General features: G+C 45.4%; 1 protein-coding gene across 3 annotated transcripts in view; it reads right to left on the bottom strand.

Moving 5' to 3' along the window:
• The window catches only part of LOC138733824 (unconventional myosin-Vb-like), a 177,955-nt gene that overhangs the window by 130,177 nt on the left and 30,982 nt on the right, over nt 1–16,796 (bottom strand). For all 3 annotated transcript variants that reach the window (XM_069881306.1, XM_069881309.1, XM_069881308.1), the window contains exons 3-4: nt 13,664–13,835; nt 10,664–10,808 (exon numbers count right to left, since the gene is read on the bottom strand). In XM_069881306.1, the coding sequence (XP_069737407.1) occupies nt 10,664–10,808; nt 13,664–13,835 (317 nt within the window). The remainder of the gene's footprint in view (nt 1–10,663; nt 10,809–13,663; nt 13,836–16,796) is intronic.

The following is a 16,796-nucleotide window of genomic DNA, read 5'->3' as shown; positions in this document are numbered from 1 at the left end:
TATAGACAGACGTCTGTCTGTGCAGTCTGAGTGTTTTGCTTCATTTTGCTACTTCAATACTCCCTCTTCATGCAGTAGTACCTGTTCATAAGCTGCTATGCAATTAAGCAACACACCTCTTTTTTTTTTTACGGTCACTTTTCATGTTATGAGCAATACCCATTGAGAATCTCACTCTTGACCACAAAGGCAGCAAGAGATGGGTGAGCCCAGCAAAACCATTATGGCAGTTACTGGAGTTGTCATAATATGTGAAAAACAACAGGTTTTTTTTAATTAACACAATATCTAACGGCACTGCCTAAGGCAAAAAGAAAACTCAGTTTTCTATGCAGAGAAAGGGCACTTCAAACAGATACCAGCACTGACTGGGACTAATTGTTAATTACCAGCATTTGCATGGAGGAAACGGATCTCCCTGCTGGTTTATGCGGTTAGTTCTTCAGTTGCAGCAATGCAGAGAATACTGCTACCCTCAGAGGTCACAGAATCATAGAACGCTTTGGGTTGGAAGGGAGCTTAAAGCCCATCCAGTTCTAAACCCCATGCTGTGGGCAGGGACATCTCTCATGGGATCAGGTTGCTCCAAGCCCCATCCAACCTGGTCTTGAACACCTCCAGGGTTGGGGCAGCCACAGCTTCTCTGGGCAACCTGGGCCTGTGCCCCAACAGCCTCAGTGTGAAGAATTTTTTCCTAATGTCTAATCGAAATCTTCCCCCTTCCAATTTAAAGCCATTTCCCTTCGTCCTATCACCCCAGGCACTTGTAGAAAGCCCCTCCACAGCTTTCCTGGAGCCCCTTTCAGTACTGGAAGCTGCTCTAAGGTCTCTTTGGTGCCTTCTCTTCTCCAGGTTGAACAACCCCAACTCTCTCAGCCTGTCCTCAGAGCAGAGCTGCTCCAGCCCTCGGATCATCTTTGTGGCTGCCTCTGGACCCGTTCCAACAGTCCAATAACCTTCTTCTCTTGGGGATTCCAGAACTGGACACAGGACTCCAGGTGGGGTCTCATGAGAGAGGACTAGAGATGTCTCCAAACAGCCTGGGAAGTGTGTCTGAAAATGTCTAAGCTTCAAGGCTGCTCAGCTGGACAGAGCTACCCAACCATACAAAGAACTGCATCCATTTTGGCTGCATCAGGCACTGCTCAGCACTTCTATAGTCAGTTCCCAGCCTGGCAACGCCATTAGTCATTGTATTATACGATTTCCCATCAATTTACCTGGTTAAGGCAGGGCTGAATGTCCCTGGAAACTCCTTACTGCAGTAAAGAGGGTGGTCAAGCCATGGTGATAGCACAGGGGTTGAATACAAGGATGGTGATGATTCCCACCGCCATTTCCCACCACATCTCTGTCTGTCAAGGCAGAGGATGTCTTAGTGCATGTGTACACATCCAAGATCCTCAGCCTTCACCAACACTGCCTGAAAGCAGGAGTATTTGATAATAAATCTGTTATCCAGACATAAATCACAGTCAGAATTCTTCCTAAGTCAGTTTTCTTTAAAGAAATAATCCAAAGCCATGAGAAAGGACCTAGAACTTATAGGGCTTGTTTTCATAGTCTTCTCTTTAGAAAACCATCACTGGCACCAGCAGCCCAAGCAAACAACTGCACAGTCTCACCTTGATCTCAGCAGTGAGAGCAAAAACAGTTGCACTAAAACCACAGCTCCTCTGGGAGCGAAAATCATCTGAAGCAAACAAGGGCAAAACCAGACCCTGTGAATCATTATCAGGGGTCACTCCAGCTCTAATCATGGATCCGACACCAATTCTCCATGTCATGGAACGAGTCAATGAGTCTCTCTATATTTCCATTGTGGAAATCATACTTAACCTGCTTCTTTCATAAAGCAATCTGAAGATTAAAAATGCTTTAAGCACTGTAGTTTGAATTCAGCTTGGCCACAACAAGAGCACCCACAAGGCCTGATGCACAACAGGCTCTCTTATAGTTGGACCTGACGATCTTAGGGACCTTTTCCAACCTTAATGATTCTATGATTCTATGTATTGACAGTGCTGTGCAGGCTAAAAATGAGTGTAACACTTACATTGCATTGTCAGCAATATATAAAAATGCAATAATTAAATTACCATTGGATTGTATCCCCCCCAAGTGCTAACAACAGCGATAAACTGAGATGGTCTAATCCTGCCTTCAAATGAACAGATGGAAGTTGCACACCAAGAAGATAAAACTCAGAGCATTGCAGCGTTGTATCGCTGAGAAGAGCTGCCTCTGGAGCAGCTGCAGAAGCCAGGAATCATTCCCACTACTGCAGAGTAACTGGAATTTGGAAGAGCATCGCTGCTGAGAGCAGCAGCAGATTATTTTATTCATTGGCTTTGAGTTTTTAGAATACTAATATTAATACCTGGAATCATCGGTCAGTGCAAATATGGAAATACAACTTTGGGATAGTCAGACTTTTCCTTCAGAGAAGCCCAAGAAAGCATTATTTAGCATCCGACCAAACAAGAGTGTTTAAGGACATACTTTCTGTTTCCATTATCAAACATCTGCTGCACATGCATGTTTTACGCTGCAGACACTGAAGCCAGCAGCGATATAAGGATGGCTTCAAGTGCTATACATTAATCTGGGCCTTTTTTTCATTGCTTCCTTCATAAATAGCTTTCATTACCCGATATATACAGCGGCTTATACTAATGGGGAAGAATCACAGAAGCAATAAAGTTGGAAAAGATCTCTAAGATCATCAAGTCCAGTGGTCTGCCCAGCACCACAAGAAGAATGCACTTTGGCCAGAAGCACCCCAGAGCTGAAGCAGCCCTTCACCATCCTGGTACCATCGCAACTGTAAAGATAATGTTGTACCTTAATGCAACAAACTAGAGAAAGCAAACAGCAATATCCCATTCCAGTGCTGCCAAATCCTGGTGTAACACCACTCAGGTGGTGCAGGTGTTCCCTGAGGATGTTAGATCATGCACAGCCCATCCAGCGCCTTACTCAAGAAGAAGCATTAGACCCCTTGGGGGTCCACTTTGTGCAGCTTTGGAGCCAATTTGCTCACACACACCTAGGTTTTAGAAAGAAGCCAGGGGTTTGAATCTCTCTCTCAATTGCTGGGAAAAAGCCTAAAAGTACCGGTTTGGGCTGAATGGGAACGGATGAGCGCACAGCTTGATGCTCAAAGCACAGGTAATGTGCAAATTAACCTTATCTTCTGTGGTGGTCACCCACAGCAGAAAGCGTTACCTTCCCTCTGTACAACACGATTTAACACCCATATCAATCTGATGTTTCTAACACTGAGACCAAATACCATGGTGCAATTAAGATATCTTTGCAGAGGTCAGGGCTCCAGCAAGTGGTGCTCCAGCAAGCCAGTTACTCCTGCAGGAGCTGTGGGAGTTCCACTGGTCCCAGCTCATTAAGGTATTTTTTCTTTGGACTGATTTGTGCAGCCAGCTGGAAATGTCCTTTCAAAAGCAAGGAAAATCCTACATGCCCAAAGTTTCTGCAAAATGCTGAGCTGTCTCCAGTCCTTCTATCAATTCCCAAGGGCAGGTAGGAAGGATGACCTTCTCCCAGGATCTATGCTTTGCATACCTTATAGGAGAAGAACACAGCTCCTCAGCCACACTAAAAGGAGGTCAGCAATTCTTTTGTGCACTGTTTCTAATGAGAGCAAAACACGCACCCAGCCAATTTTATCAGCTCTCTGGCACCCTGATGCTCTTTTCTGCTCTGGGATCACACTAGGGAGCATCCCTGGCTCCAACCCAAGCCACCCATGAGCAGCTGGCCACTGTGGAGCACTGCAGATGGAGGAATCTTTGTACCACGTCCTCACAATAACCATCACATTGGGGCAAGGATCATGCTGGCTTTCTTCTCCACAAGCTTGTGCGATGCTACCCCAGCAGTCCAGCTCTACAGGCACCATGAGAACGAATCAGTTGTCCTTCCACCCCATGGCAGTCTCAGAAAGAAGGTCCTTCCTACAAACTTCATCACCTCAACTACAATCAGCCACTGATGGTTATAAAACTCCTATAAGACAATCTAATTGACTACAGTTGATACATATCAGGAAAACCCAGGAAAGTGATTTTCAGAAATCAATGGGACAACTGACTTCTGGGCACGTCCTCTGGATTCTCCATCCCAAAGTGTCCTGAACGTCAGCGAGGATGTGGGATGGCAAGCAGTTACTGGGAGGTGGGCAAGGGCTCAAGTCTTTGTGCTCTGATGTAATTACAATGCTCATAAACATCATTCTGAATGTCTGATGATATTTGATGTTAAAGCTTTCACACCTCAGAGCTCGAACAGTTCTCCAGCATCGCAGCAGTAATTACGTGTCTGACAAAGCCTATTATAACTCCTTCCAAGCCAGTGATATTTCAGACACACAATCATTACTCTTAGTCAGGCACTGACCTTTCTGTACCTTAAGCTCTCCTGTGCCAGTGTTGTACCATTATGAGTATTTATGATTTTTCTGTAATGGAAGTCTCATTTATGATTAAGGTTGTATCATCCTCATTCCAAATTCCCCCCAAAATAAAAGAACACGAACATTTAGTAGGCCATCAGAGCATCTCTGCCTCCTTCCATAGCAGGGCAAGTAAGACTGGACCAGGGAGGATCTCTCAGTCCTTGAGAAACATTACCTGGAGTCTCTCTCATTGTTTTCTTTAAATCACCTCTGGAGAAGTTGCTTCCAGCTGATTTTGAAAATCCTTAAGTCTAACACTAGCACTGACCTGTTTATGGGACAGCTCTTGCAATCCTCTTCCCCATCCCACCATTAACTCTAAACAGAACTTGTTCCCCTCGGTTTCTCCCCTTCCCAAATTTAAGGATAGTGAGGGTTTATTTCTCCTGACTCTTTCTTTTCAACCAGAGCTTTAGCTTTTGAGATGGTACCTGCTGCAAAGCCCTGCAGAGCACCAGCACAGATTGGCCCCTCAGACCTAGGATTCCTTCCTTGCCTCTAATATAACATTCACCAGGATTCCTTTCCTGCCTTTAATATAACACAGCATCCAGCCTTATTTGCTGTGCCAGTTGCATTCCTCTTGCATCTCTGTCGGGGGTTAATCCCTCTTTTAACTCCTACTCGTGCTCTTATTGTATGGTTTTAAATCCTCTTGTAAAGCTTGAGATTTGAAGCACTATCAAAACACACACCCCCCCTCAAACACGCTGCCCTCCTGCCTCTATCAATGCCGTGCTTCCTGCTCTTTTCCAGCTTCAGCCTTGCACCCCACAGCAGAAAACAGAGCAGCGGTGGCCACATGCAGCCCTGCCAGCACCTGCATCTCTGCAAGACACAGGTTATTTCCATACAATCTGTAGTTTAGAGATCACACAGTGATGCTGACCTTGGTTTGAATCACAGGTACCAGGGGTTATCCAGTATCAACCAAGACATGCATGAAAGCTGTGCTGCAAGATACACAGAATCAGTGAATTGCTAGGGTTGGAAAAGACCTTGAAGATCATCCAGACCAAACCCACTGTGCCTAATAAACCATGTCCCAAAGTGCCACGGCCACATGGTTTTTGAACACCACCAGGCATGGTGACTGCACTGCTTCCCTGGGCAGCTTCTTCCAATGCTTCACCACTCTTTTGGGAAAGAAAATTTTCCTAATATCCAATCTAAACCTTCCTTAGCACAACTTGAGGCCATTTCCTCTCATCCTATCCCTTTTTACTTGGGAGAAGAGACCAACACCCACCTCACCACAACCTCCTTTCAGGGAACTGCAGACAGTGATGAGGTCTTCCCCTAAGCCTCCTCTTCTCCAGACTAAACAACCCCAGGTACCTCAGCTGCTCCCAGAACCCCTGTGCTCCAGACCCTTCACCAGCCTCGTTGCCCTTCTGTGCACAAGCTTCAGCAGCTCAACATGTACCAAATCACTTTTGCTTTGCTTGTTTTACATCTCCTGCAACAACTACCAACAATATTGTGAAGAGATCCTCACACTAGGAAGTATGAAACTCCAGTCTAACCAACAGGTCACCAGAACACCTTTTTTTTAAAAAAAAAAGGCATTAAGAAAACTTTCTTGAAGTAGCAAGTTCTGGTCTGTGCTCAGCGTGAACTCAATTGGTACAAAAGAAGGAGGGCCACAAAGATGATACAAGGGCTGGAGCACCTCCCATACGAAGACAGGCTGAGAGAGTTGGGGTTGCTCAGCCTGGAGAAGAGAAGGTTCCTGGGAGACCTTAGAGCAGCTTCCAGTACTGAAAGGAGCTCCAGAAAAGCTGGGGAGGGGCTCCTGATCAGGGAGTGCAGGGATAAGACGAGAGGGAATGGTTTTAAGCTGAAGGAGGGGAGGTAGAGATGAGAACTTAGGAAGAAATGTTTTCCTGTGAGGGTGGGGAGGCCCTGGCCCAGGTTGCCCAGAGCAGTGGTGGCTGCTCCATCCCGGGAGGTGTTCAAGGCCAGGTTGGATGGGGCTTGGAGCAACTTGATCCAGTGGTAGGTGTCCCTGCCCACAGCATGCGGTTTGGAACTAGATGGACTTTGAGGTCCCTTCCAACCCAAAACACTCTACAATTCTATGAAAAGGAAAAGACAGGCGCCAAAGAGAGAAAAGCTGTGCAATTACACCCACTACTGTAGCACACTGCAGTGAACTTCTCAGTAGAGTCAGCTCAGTACCAGGAGACAACATGGTGACCATACCAACAAGCTAAGGATAGCTAGGAAGAAGAAAAACGGGGTTGTAGACATGGAGGGGAACACCTAACCTCTCAGTAAAGCCCCCAAAGGCAGGGAATGGGAAACTGGTCTTGCACTGTCACTGTATGAACCTCAGTCACCTCCATGGAGCTGGCCACAACTGATTGGACATGTTCACCAAGAGGAATGTGGGTCAGGGTGAGGAGTGAGGAATAATCTGTGCTAAGGTGTGGAAAGCTGCTGGTCAAGCTAATTGCAGCAGAAATACAGTTCTGAGGGGAATTTTTGCTAAGCTCAAGGCTTCTGCCCAGAGTGATGACACACAGAGAAATTAGAGCCACCGCTGGGATTTCAGCACAGAAGGGATCTTTTGTTCCTCTAAGTAAAGCAAGAAGCACTCAGCTAGGGTATTGGCAGCTGTGCTGCCTCTCCAGGCGATCCTGGATGCTCCCCCAAAGCTTTTGCTGCACTTTCAGGAGTGCAAAATGCCTTCTGCAGCACCCAAGGGTGTAAAAGGCACCAACATCCAACACACCTTGCGAGGTAGCATCAGAGGAGTGGAGATCAAGACCAGAGGAGGAGATGGTTGCTTCGCCCAGCAGATAACACGTCCCAGAGCACAAATTGCTTTGAACCACACAGCCTCAGCCATTCGTAAACACTAAGTAGTCCATCCTTTCACCATCCCAACACTTCATTCCACCACCTCTGGTAGCAGCACTTGGAGCAAATTAACTCCATGTTGTGTATTTTGCCTAAAACAATATTGTTTCAATAAACTGAGTGCGCTTAGTCTCACACTGGGTATGCAGAGAGTTTCTAAAGAGCTGGTCACTGGAAAAATTAGAGGCTGTCACATATGAATATTAATCACTTGCCCTTTTCTTCATCTCTTTCACATGCAAGTGCTGTAAAGCAACTCTCTGCCAAACATCCTCTTTGGGGAAAGTTTTCATTTGAAGGGGAGTTTTAACACATGCCCAAATCACAGTAGGTGTTCCGATGCTTTGTGAACCATTTTCTTCCCAAAAAGGGATCAGATGTTGTTATCCACCCTCTGCAGCCCCTTCTTCTGTTCACCCACAGCTTTTCTCCTCTCTATTTTTTCCTTTTAAATTGGCATTTCCTGATGCCAGTCAGGATCCAACAAATCTTTACAGTTACATGAGGTGCAAGAAAGCACAGGACAACTTCGCTAACATTTGCACACCAACACATGTCTTTCTAGTTCTGCCCCAGAACCCTGCCTTTACATGACAATGGTATGCTAGAAGCCCAAAGAATTAAAAATCTAATTGTTTCAAATTTTTCTCAGTGAACAGAGAATCTTAAATTTTTGTGCCCTTTTTCCTTGCCACCCACTCAATTCCATTCAGTTACCTCAACTGAGTCTTCCCAGCGTGCTCTGGGACACTAATAAAGCTAACATATACACATATATATATTTATTGGATTTTATACATTTTATAGTTTATATACATCTATATACATTTATGGAGCCCCTTTCAGCCCTGGAAGCTGCTCTAAGGTCTCCCCAGAGCCTTCTCTTCTCCAGCCCGAACAACCCCAACTCTCTCAGCCTGTCCAGGCCAGCCAGAAACTGGTTTCCTGCTCTTAGTCACGTATCAAATCTGACTTTCTGAGATCACACGTTTAAGTTTTATCTGTGGTCTGCAGCATGCACCAGACATAAATGCAATTGTTTAAAAGCTAAGACACTGCAGAATAAGTGATATTTTTGCACCACTTTAGGTATAACATGCTCACAGAGCTCAGTCCTGGTGGCTGAGCTGCCTGAGCACCTGTGTCCACTCATGCTCACGTGCATCCCAACTGCTTAAAGCAGAGCTGCAGATACAAGGCATCTCACAGAGTCAGTAATTCAGTTTAAAAGAGCAAGAAAGAAGGCACTACATCTATCACCCACAGGTCACACCATCCACACACCCTGTTCAAGCAGCACCACCACTCTCCCTGAAGCATGGTAGAGGGAAAAGCCTGGATCAAACCACGGAGAATGCAATGTCCACCCAGAAGCTTGCGGATTTAATATATAGTGTGGTACAGTTTAAGGCATATTTCAGATAACCAGGCAGATTCCTATAATCCACATTACAATCTCCTCTCAGTGCCATTTGAATCCCACTTCTGTACCCAAGCCTGCAATTACTGTAATATCAGCCCAAGACAGAAACCACCAGAGCAGCACTGAACAGCAACAGCAAGTGCCCTGTTTAACAGCTTTGAAGGTTGTTATTTCCACGTCCCCTTGCAAACGGAGCAATCCTAACCAGAGACAGCAGTTATCAATTATAGGTGGCTGTCAAAAGTAGATTTCCTATGGTAAGGAGGAGAGCAGAGCTGACCATCTCTGGCTGGAGCTGCCAGTTAGCTCGCTGCCTGGAAAATATGCAGGGGTGTGGGAAAACACCAAGTCTTCCTTAGCACAGACTTAAGTTGAAAAGCAAGTAGATGCCTTCTATTTCAGGTGTGAGCCCAAGAAAATCCATGGGTCCTGTCCACATGGGACAGCAGACTGATATCTTCTACAAAGAACCACAAAGATCGCTGCTTAGCCTGGATTTCACAGTCCTAAGGCCCCCTCTTTCCATAGATAGCTCCCCAAATTCCTGAATTCTTCCCAGAGCAGCTTTGCCCAAAGCACAAGCATGTACAAGATATATGAACTGCAGGCCGGAGCCAGTTTGGGTACAATCCATTTGATCTCTGCCCATGGCAATGCTCCTCCAGGTACATTTTGGGATTGAACTGAGGCTCATCCTTCATCAGAAATACATCCGAACTTAAAGCCAAGACAGCAGAAAACTGGTTGAAACCCATGGTAAAAAGTTCGGTGCTTACTCCTGCTATTAAAAGCCAGGACTATATAAAAATTTTAGCTAATCCACAAGAAAATTTAAACACACTGCAAGTCAAGATAACTAATAAAATGATCCCCAGTGCAACAATTTTCATCTTTCTCAAATTCTTATTTAGATCATGGCTTATCTGCTAAGAACAAAATCTTAGAATCATAGAACGGTTTGAGTTGGTAGGGACCTTAAAGCCCATCCAGTTCCACCCCCTGCCATGGGCAGGGACACCTCCCACTGGATTAGGTTGCTCCAAGCCCCATCCAACCTGGCCTTGAACACCTCCAGGGATGGGGCAGCCACAGCTTCTCTGGGCAACCTGGGCCAGGGCCTCCCCACCCTCGCAGGAAAACATTTCTTCCTAAGATCTAATTTAAATTTATTCTGCATCTGTCCTCAGCAACACAAGAAACACAGAAGTAAATAAAATATAACCCCCACTACATTCATCTGGTCTTGACGCTTATCTGAAGGACCCATGAATACCTCCAAATATCTACCAGTCACCGCCTAACTTACAATCATAGTGTCTCCATAAAGACAACTAACTTTAGCTTCTGGGTTTAGCCTGATTATCTCACCAAATTATCCGAAATGTGGTTTCCTCCAAGCTATTAAGCATGACATTTGCAGAAAGGTTTGAATTTCTTCCAGGAAACTCATCCAAGCAGCAACAGGAGAAGGTTCCCTATCTGAATCATGGTTGCTCTGAGCCCATGAGATGCTGAGGACCACAGAGATCCCCATCAGCCCAGCCTGCCCGGCTATCTTGCCAACCAATAATGGGGTCAAGTCAGCAAGTAGAATTAATTAGAAATACCTGACCTCAAAGAGATTTCAGCATGAAGCAGTTCTGCATCACACAAGGAAAGGTGACACAGGAACTAAGTTTTGTACCTTGCAGAAGAGAGACAGAGCTACAGCACCCATGAGTGAAGATCACACTGGGTAGATAACATACAATAGAAGACCTCATAATCTCAATAGAGATGAAAATCTGGAAAATCTTTTCCACAACTTCACTTTAATTGCATATTTGCAATATTTAATTGGGTATTTGCCTGCTTTGGGCCAGACACTTCAATCCAACCCCGTTGTCTAAGCACTCACTCACCTGGCCATCTGCTTATAGGCTTCCTCTGCCACTGCAAAGATGTGAGGGTCCATATCCCCTGTGTTTTGGCCACTGTACGCATAGATGACATCTTGTTCGTAGATTGGCAGCTGCTCATATGGATTGATGGCAACAAGAACGATACCTTAGAAGAGATAAATAGACAGATATGTTACAAAGCAGGCAGTGAGTTAATATTGCAGGCTTTTCCAGGCTTGTGTTAGATGTTTCAATCAATTTTTTAAAATACGTTGCTTGGAGAAAAAAAAGATGAGAAGGTAATGGGGATGGACTCCTAATTCTTATCTCAGCATCTCGTTCAAAGTGCTGTGCTTTAATAACAAGGCTATAAGCTCCAGTACAACTACAGAAGAGGCATACAAAACTGGTGAGAAGAGCAAATATAAAATAACCGTCATTGTCTGAAGCCAGGCTTTGCAGAAGTAGTGAGAAGAAGGGCTAAAAAGTGCCTGAGCACCTGAGCCGCCACTTCGGAAAAGCTATTCCTATGCAACCAAAGCTCTGCTAGACCCAAACAAACATCCCAGATTTTCCCCTGGCTTAAATCCCAAATGAAAGCTCATAAGAAAGAATGTATTCAAATCAAAATGAAATGCATAAATCACAGGGAAGGAATGCCAGAGCCTGCATGAAAGCTTTAAAGTCTCTTTCCTCTCCGGCTCTAGGAATGCCGTGCCTGCCCAGAGGAGTAAGTGAGCCCAGGAATTAATGAGAGGCAAAGTCATGCATGATGCTACCACGGGCTTGAGGGAGCTGCTTTGCACCCTGCAAAATTGCAGCACTCATGAGTTCCACCTTCAGGTTTTGCAGTTTTAGATTGTTATTGCAAGGTGCTCCAGAGAGCACGTGATGGAAGGGAGTTGGTGCTTTGCTCCCAGTCCAGTCGATTTAGGGCACGGGCATGCTCAAATTACAGCAAAGTACAGGAACTTTCAGCCTGCAGCAAACACCAAGACACCTGGCTTAGCCCACAACAGAAGGCAAAGGTCAGTTAAGTCATGTTACTTATCTCCATGGGGTATCAACACAACAGCTTCACCTCGCCAAGCCTGGCTTCTGTCTGCAACTTGGTTCTTTTAGGGTCATGCACCTCTCTCCCTTAGTCACGGAAAACAAGCCTGCTGCCTCGCCATTGCCCTGCTCAGCACTTTTCTTCCCTTCTCAACTATTTTATAACCAGTGCACAAAGTACACTGCACCTGCATGGGGCTTTGTAGCTAGACCCACACTTGCTAAGCCTGAATGGCTATGCATCTTCATTAACATGTGCTCAAGATCAACATAAACATTTATGAGAAGCTGCACCAATGAAATCTCACTGATTTTGGCTGAAAGCAAGCTTGTAGATGCCTGGGAGCACACATGCAGCTGCAAAAGGCTGCAAGCCATGCCAACACTCTACACTACAGATCATGCCATAGAAATTGTTCAGCCTGGAGAACAGAAAGCTCTGGAGAGACCTTAGAGCAGCTTCCAGTACTGAAAGGGACTCCAGGAAAGCTGGGAAGGGGCTCTTGATCAGGGAGTGCAGGGACAGGACAAGGGGAATGGCTTTAAGCTGAAAGAGAGGAGATGGAGATGAGATCTTAGGAAGAAATGTTTTCCTGAGGCTGGAGAGGCCCTGGCCCAGGTTGCCCAGAGAAGCTGTGGCTGCCCCATCCCTGGAGGTGTTCAAGGCCAGGTTGGATGGGGCTCGGAGCCCCTGATTCAGTGGGAGGTATCCCTGCCCATGTCAGGGAGTGGAACTGGATGGGCTTTAAAGTCCTTTCTGACCCAAACCATTCTGTGAGTCTATGATTCTATAATATATTTAAAGGAAAGTCACCACTATTACCAGACACTGAGGCCACGCATTTCAAAGGTGTTATTCTAAAGAAGAGTTTTCTCCTGCCAAGCATTTCCTCAACAAAAGCTGCAACATTTAATCACGGTTGCCCGTAACAGCCTTAACCCTGCCACAGAAATAGTCATCTGCATTCACTGAAATCTTTCAACTCATCAGTTAAAGAACAGCTACTCACCCCCACTGCTAGCTGAGCCATCTTGAGTGCCAGCAAGAGGGTTCAACATTCAATGTTCTCCAACGTAACATAATAAAAATGGCTGAATTGCCTTCTTTCTCTTTTTTTTTAAGTTGCAAATCATCGCCATCCATTCACAGGTAATTGAATGGCAAGTCACCCTGCCCAGGAATGACAAACCCAAGTTCATGCCTGTCCTCTTTCTGGTTTGAATTTAAGAGTTAGATGACCCAAAAGTTATCAGGAAAAGGCAGGAAACAACCATGTAGCAAGATTTTTTGGTACTCTTTCCCACACACAGAGCTGACCACTATCACTGATACCCATTTTCTCTGGGCATCAGTAAAATGCTGGATGGAAACTTCTCCAGAAAGGAGTTTCTCTCACAGAAGAAAGAAGAGAAGAATAGCTTGGCAACAACACTACCAGCACATCTTCATGGTCTTCTCTGTAATGTAACTACAGTTTTTGCCTCTCATGGCTGGATAAATTGTGCAGTTTTCTGGGACATCAAATATCTCAGAGCTGGTTTTCATTATAAGCCCAATACAGCATAGACTTCCGCTCTTTAAGGATGAATACCTACTATGGGCATTTCTCAGTTGGATCTCATCTTTCTGACATGCTGATGTTCTCCAGTGGTTTGCTAAGTCCTACATTTCCCCCTCACACCACCAAGCACCTGTCAAAGTTGGCCTCAAAATTATCTGACAAGGTGTTTCCACCAAGAAGACCATGAGCTCATGACATTCACAGAGCAACAGCCCTTAAAAACCACCTCTAGTTTTGTAACATAAAGCTTGTTCGCACACACTCATGTCTTGCAGCCACCCCAAATTCAAAGCCCATGGACTTTCCTCATAATACAGCCTCTGGCTTGTGTTATCAAAGGGTTTCTATGTGGACATGCTCTAATCCATTGCTTCCCAGGAGCTGGACATGTGGCCTGGACACTCACCACAGTATGTGTAGATGTGGTTGGACTCGAGGAACCTGACTTTGAGGTTGTGGAGTACTGCAGCCTCGTGCAGGTAGCTCAGGGCAGTCAGGTCATTCTCTCCCACCAGGATATAAGGGTTGCGAAGGAAAGGCATCTCGTTTCTTTGGAGGTCGATAGGATACTCGCAGAGCTAAAAAGACACACATGAGGAATGTGAAAACACAAAACCCATCAGCTCCTTTACTGTCTTATAACCCCAGCTTGATATGGTCAATACCTGTACCTCCTGCTCTAATTGGAATGAAAGCCCCTTTGGGCTAAATGCTACAGGGACCTGGATGATCCTGCTTGTCCCACACTGCCAGAAATCAGGACATCCCCTTTGTAAATGGCTTGGAGATGGCCAACAGATGGTCCTGGTGGATGCTTATGGTCCACAAGCACCAACCTCAGCACACTTGAGTTGTTTTCAGGCCAGTCTTGGGGATAAAGGCCTGTGGCCAGCTCTGAGCAGTAACAGGTACCATATAGAGAACCACAGCTTTGTCTGATCTAAGCATCTTCACGCTCTTTGAAAGGCAGCCTCATTTCAAAACAGACCATATTCTTCCCATCAGAGTTACTTCTCAACTCATTCTAATTCAAGTTACTTTCACACTCAAAACCTTACACTCCTTCAGGCAGAGAAGGACATGGTCCCTGCTGCTTCAAATATCTGAAGAGCCGGGTTATGCTGTCAAAGCATACGGCTGCCAATACGCTCACTATCCTTAGCTCATCTCAAATGAACAGCAGGGCCACCAACAAAAGCAAAAGTGTAACTTTTTCCCCACTGCAGTGGGGAAAAAAAAGAATTGCTTGTAATGTTGCTTCTCATGGAGTGTTTCAGGAAGGGGTCCTGATATTTGGCACCCAGAAGGATGGAATCCCAGTTTACAAGCAGAAGGGCACTGCTACTGCTGCATTGGCACTGGATTACTGCCTGCGCAAACAGCACAAGAAAAGTTGACCCAGCTGCACAAGGACAGGCTCACACAGCACATCTGACAACCTCAGGCTTGTTTTATACACCAGTTTCAGGTTGCCAATGCCAATTTTCAAGAGTTTTCACTCAGTCTCACATATTAATGGCAAACACACTCGGGATCCCTCGTGATACTTAAAAATGAGCTCTTCATTCAGAAGGGAGTACTCTTGCATACAGAGTACAGCCAGAAACCACAACATCCATGAAAATTCACTTAAAGCACAAGCACAAAAAGAGAAGCACTAAACAGTCAGCTAATGCACGCAGGTGGTCAGGAACAAAGGGCTCTCAACTGCTTCAAAACCCCCAAAGACATGTATGCTTGGTATCTCCATCTGATGTACAAGTGCATTGTTCCCCTTCTCTAAAGCTTTTGAGCCTGACATGACGAGGGTCCAGGCAGGGTTTCATTCAGAAGAGCATCAAACAGGGGTCTCTGGGAGTAAGTATTTAGTGGTCTCTTGCACAACCCCAAAATGAGATGTTCCTGTGTTTCACTTTGACAGTGACATGCTTATTAAGCATCTACAACACCTAGTAATCCTTTAATAACTTTGTGCTTTATTGACGCTAAGTCTAAACTCAGCTGTACAAAAAGGCTACACCTTGCAGGACTTCTCAGAACCTTTATTTTCCAGGAAAATACCCAGATTAAACAGAAAAAAAAACTTTTTTTTTTTTTTAACACCAAGCACTAAAGCAGTTGAAGATTTCAACCAGAAAAGAAGAATGCGGTTTGCAGTACTCAGCAATTTCTCCTGGCAACACTGGCATCAGATGCCACCAGGAGGCAGGGACAAGAAGACGCGTGGCATGGCACAAACAAACCCAACATGAGCATCATGCATGCATCATGAGCACAAAGTGTCATGTCGTTAGAGAAAAATATATGCTCAAATGATGACTGATAGGACTTGGAACAGGGACTGATAGAGACATGCCGGGACAGGAGGGACCATTTAGGGACACAGGATAGTGAATCCAGGAGGTCCAACCACAGGGCTACTGGGCAGGGAGCCCATCAATAAGCAAGGGGCAGTGCCTCATAGTCCTCCAAGAACATGTCTGGTGCTTGCAAGGCACAGTGAGGTGACATCTGTGCATCTCTTCATCCAGATTTATCACCATGGAGAGGAATAAGCATCACCCAGAGGTGCATCATCTATTTTTTACCTTCTCATAAAGCAGCCCCATGCTGGCTGAGCAACCTGGGGAGGACAAGAAGTGCAGCCGGGGCTGACAGAATCATAGGACCATTGCGGTTGGAGAAGACCATTAAGATAATCCAGTCCAACTGTAAGCCAAACACCACCGCGCCTACTGAACCATATCCCGAAGTGCCACATCTGCACATTTTCTGAATCCCTCTAGGGACGGGGACTCTGCCACTGCCCTGGGAAGCCACTGCTAGTGCTTCACCACTCTTTCAGGAAAGATATTTTTCCTAATATCCAACTTAGCACCTTCTCTGGCGCAACTTGAGGCCGCTAATCTAGGAAGAGCCAACAGCACCATGCACTGGAGGCAGATTTCAATATGAGTGACCTTCTTTGCAAATCTGTCACATTCATGCACTGCAAATGCCCCACACTTGCGCTGCTCTGCAAGAATTGTTTTGATGAACAGCCTAATCAAGCGTGTCTCATTCCTGTTCTCCATCTTGCCATTAAGTAACTTGGTGAAAACATTCCCCACAGTAGGGAAATGGTTGGCTGGCAGGAGATATGAATTACTTACCCTCCTCAGAACATTTTCAATCAGGAGAAAGTGGCCTCTATTAACTCTTAGCAACAGAGCAGATCACCCTCTGCACAATTAAGGAAACCCTGCCTGCTCAGTGAAAAAAAGTTTGTTTAGGTGGAATTCTTAATGAAAAATGTATTTATTCTTCCTGCAACACCAGGCATCACACATGGGAAACGTACCTCATGGTGGGTATGTAGCATGGCTGCTCTCCTCCCCATTAACCACCCAAATTTTGCAGCTGATGCATATCACAGAATCACAAAATCATTTAGGTTGGAAAAGACCTTTAAGATTGTCAAGTCCAACCTTAAATCTAACAGTGCCAACTCCACCACCAAACCATGTCCGTAAGCACAACATCCACACATCTTTTAAACA

Source organism: Phaenicophaeus curvirostris (genome assembly GCF_032191515.1).
Source record: "Phaenicophaeus curvirostris isolate KB17595 chromosome W unlocalized genomic scaffold, BPBGC_Pcur_1.0 scaffold_35, whole genome shotgun sequence".
In the NCBI taxonomy this organism is placed as follows: Eukaryota; Metazoa; Chordata; class Aves; order Cuculiformes; family Cuculidae; genus Phaenicophaeus; species Phaenicophaeus curvirostris.
The sequence above is the reverse complement of the archived record's forward strand: the minus strand, read 5'-3'. Positions and strand labels throughout refer to the sequence as shown.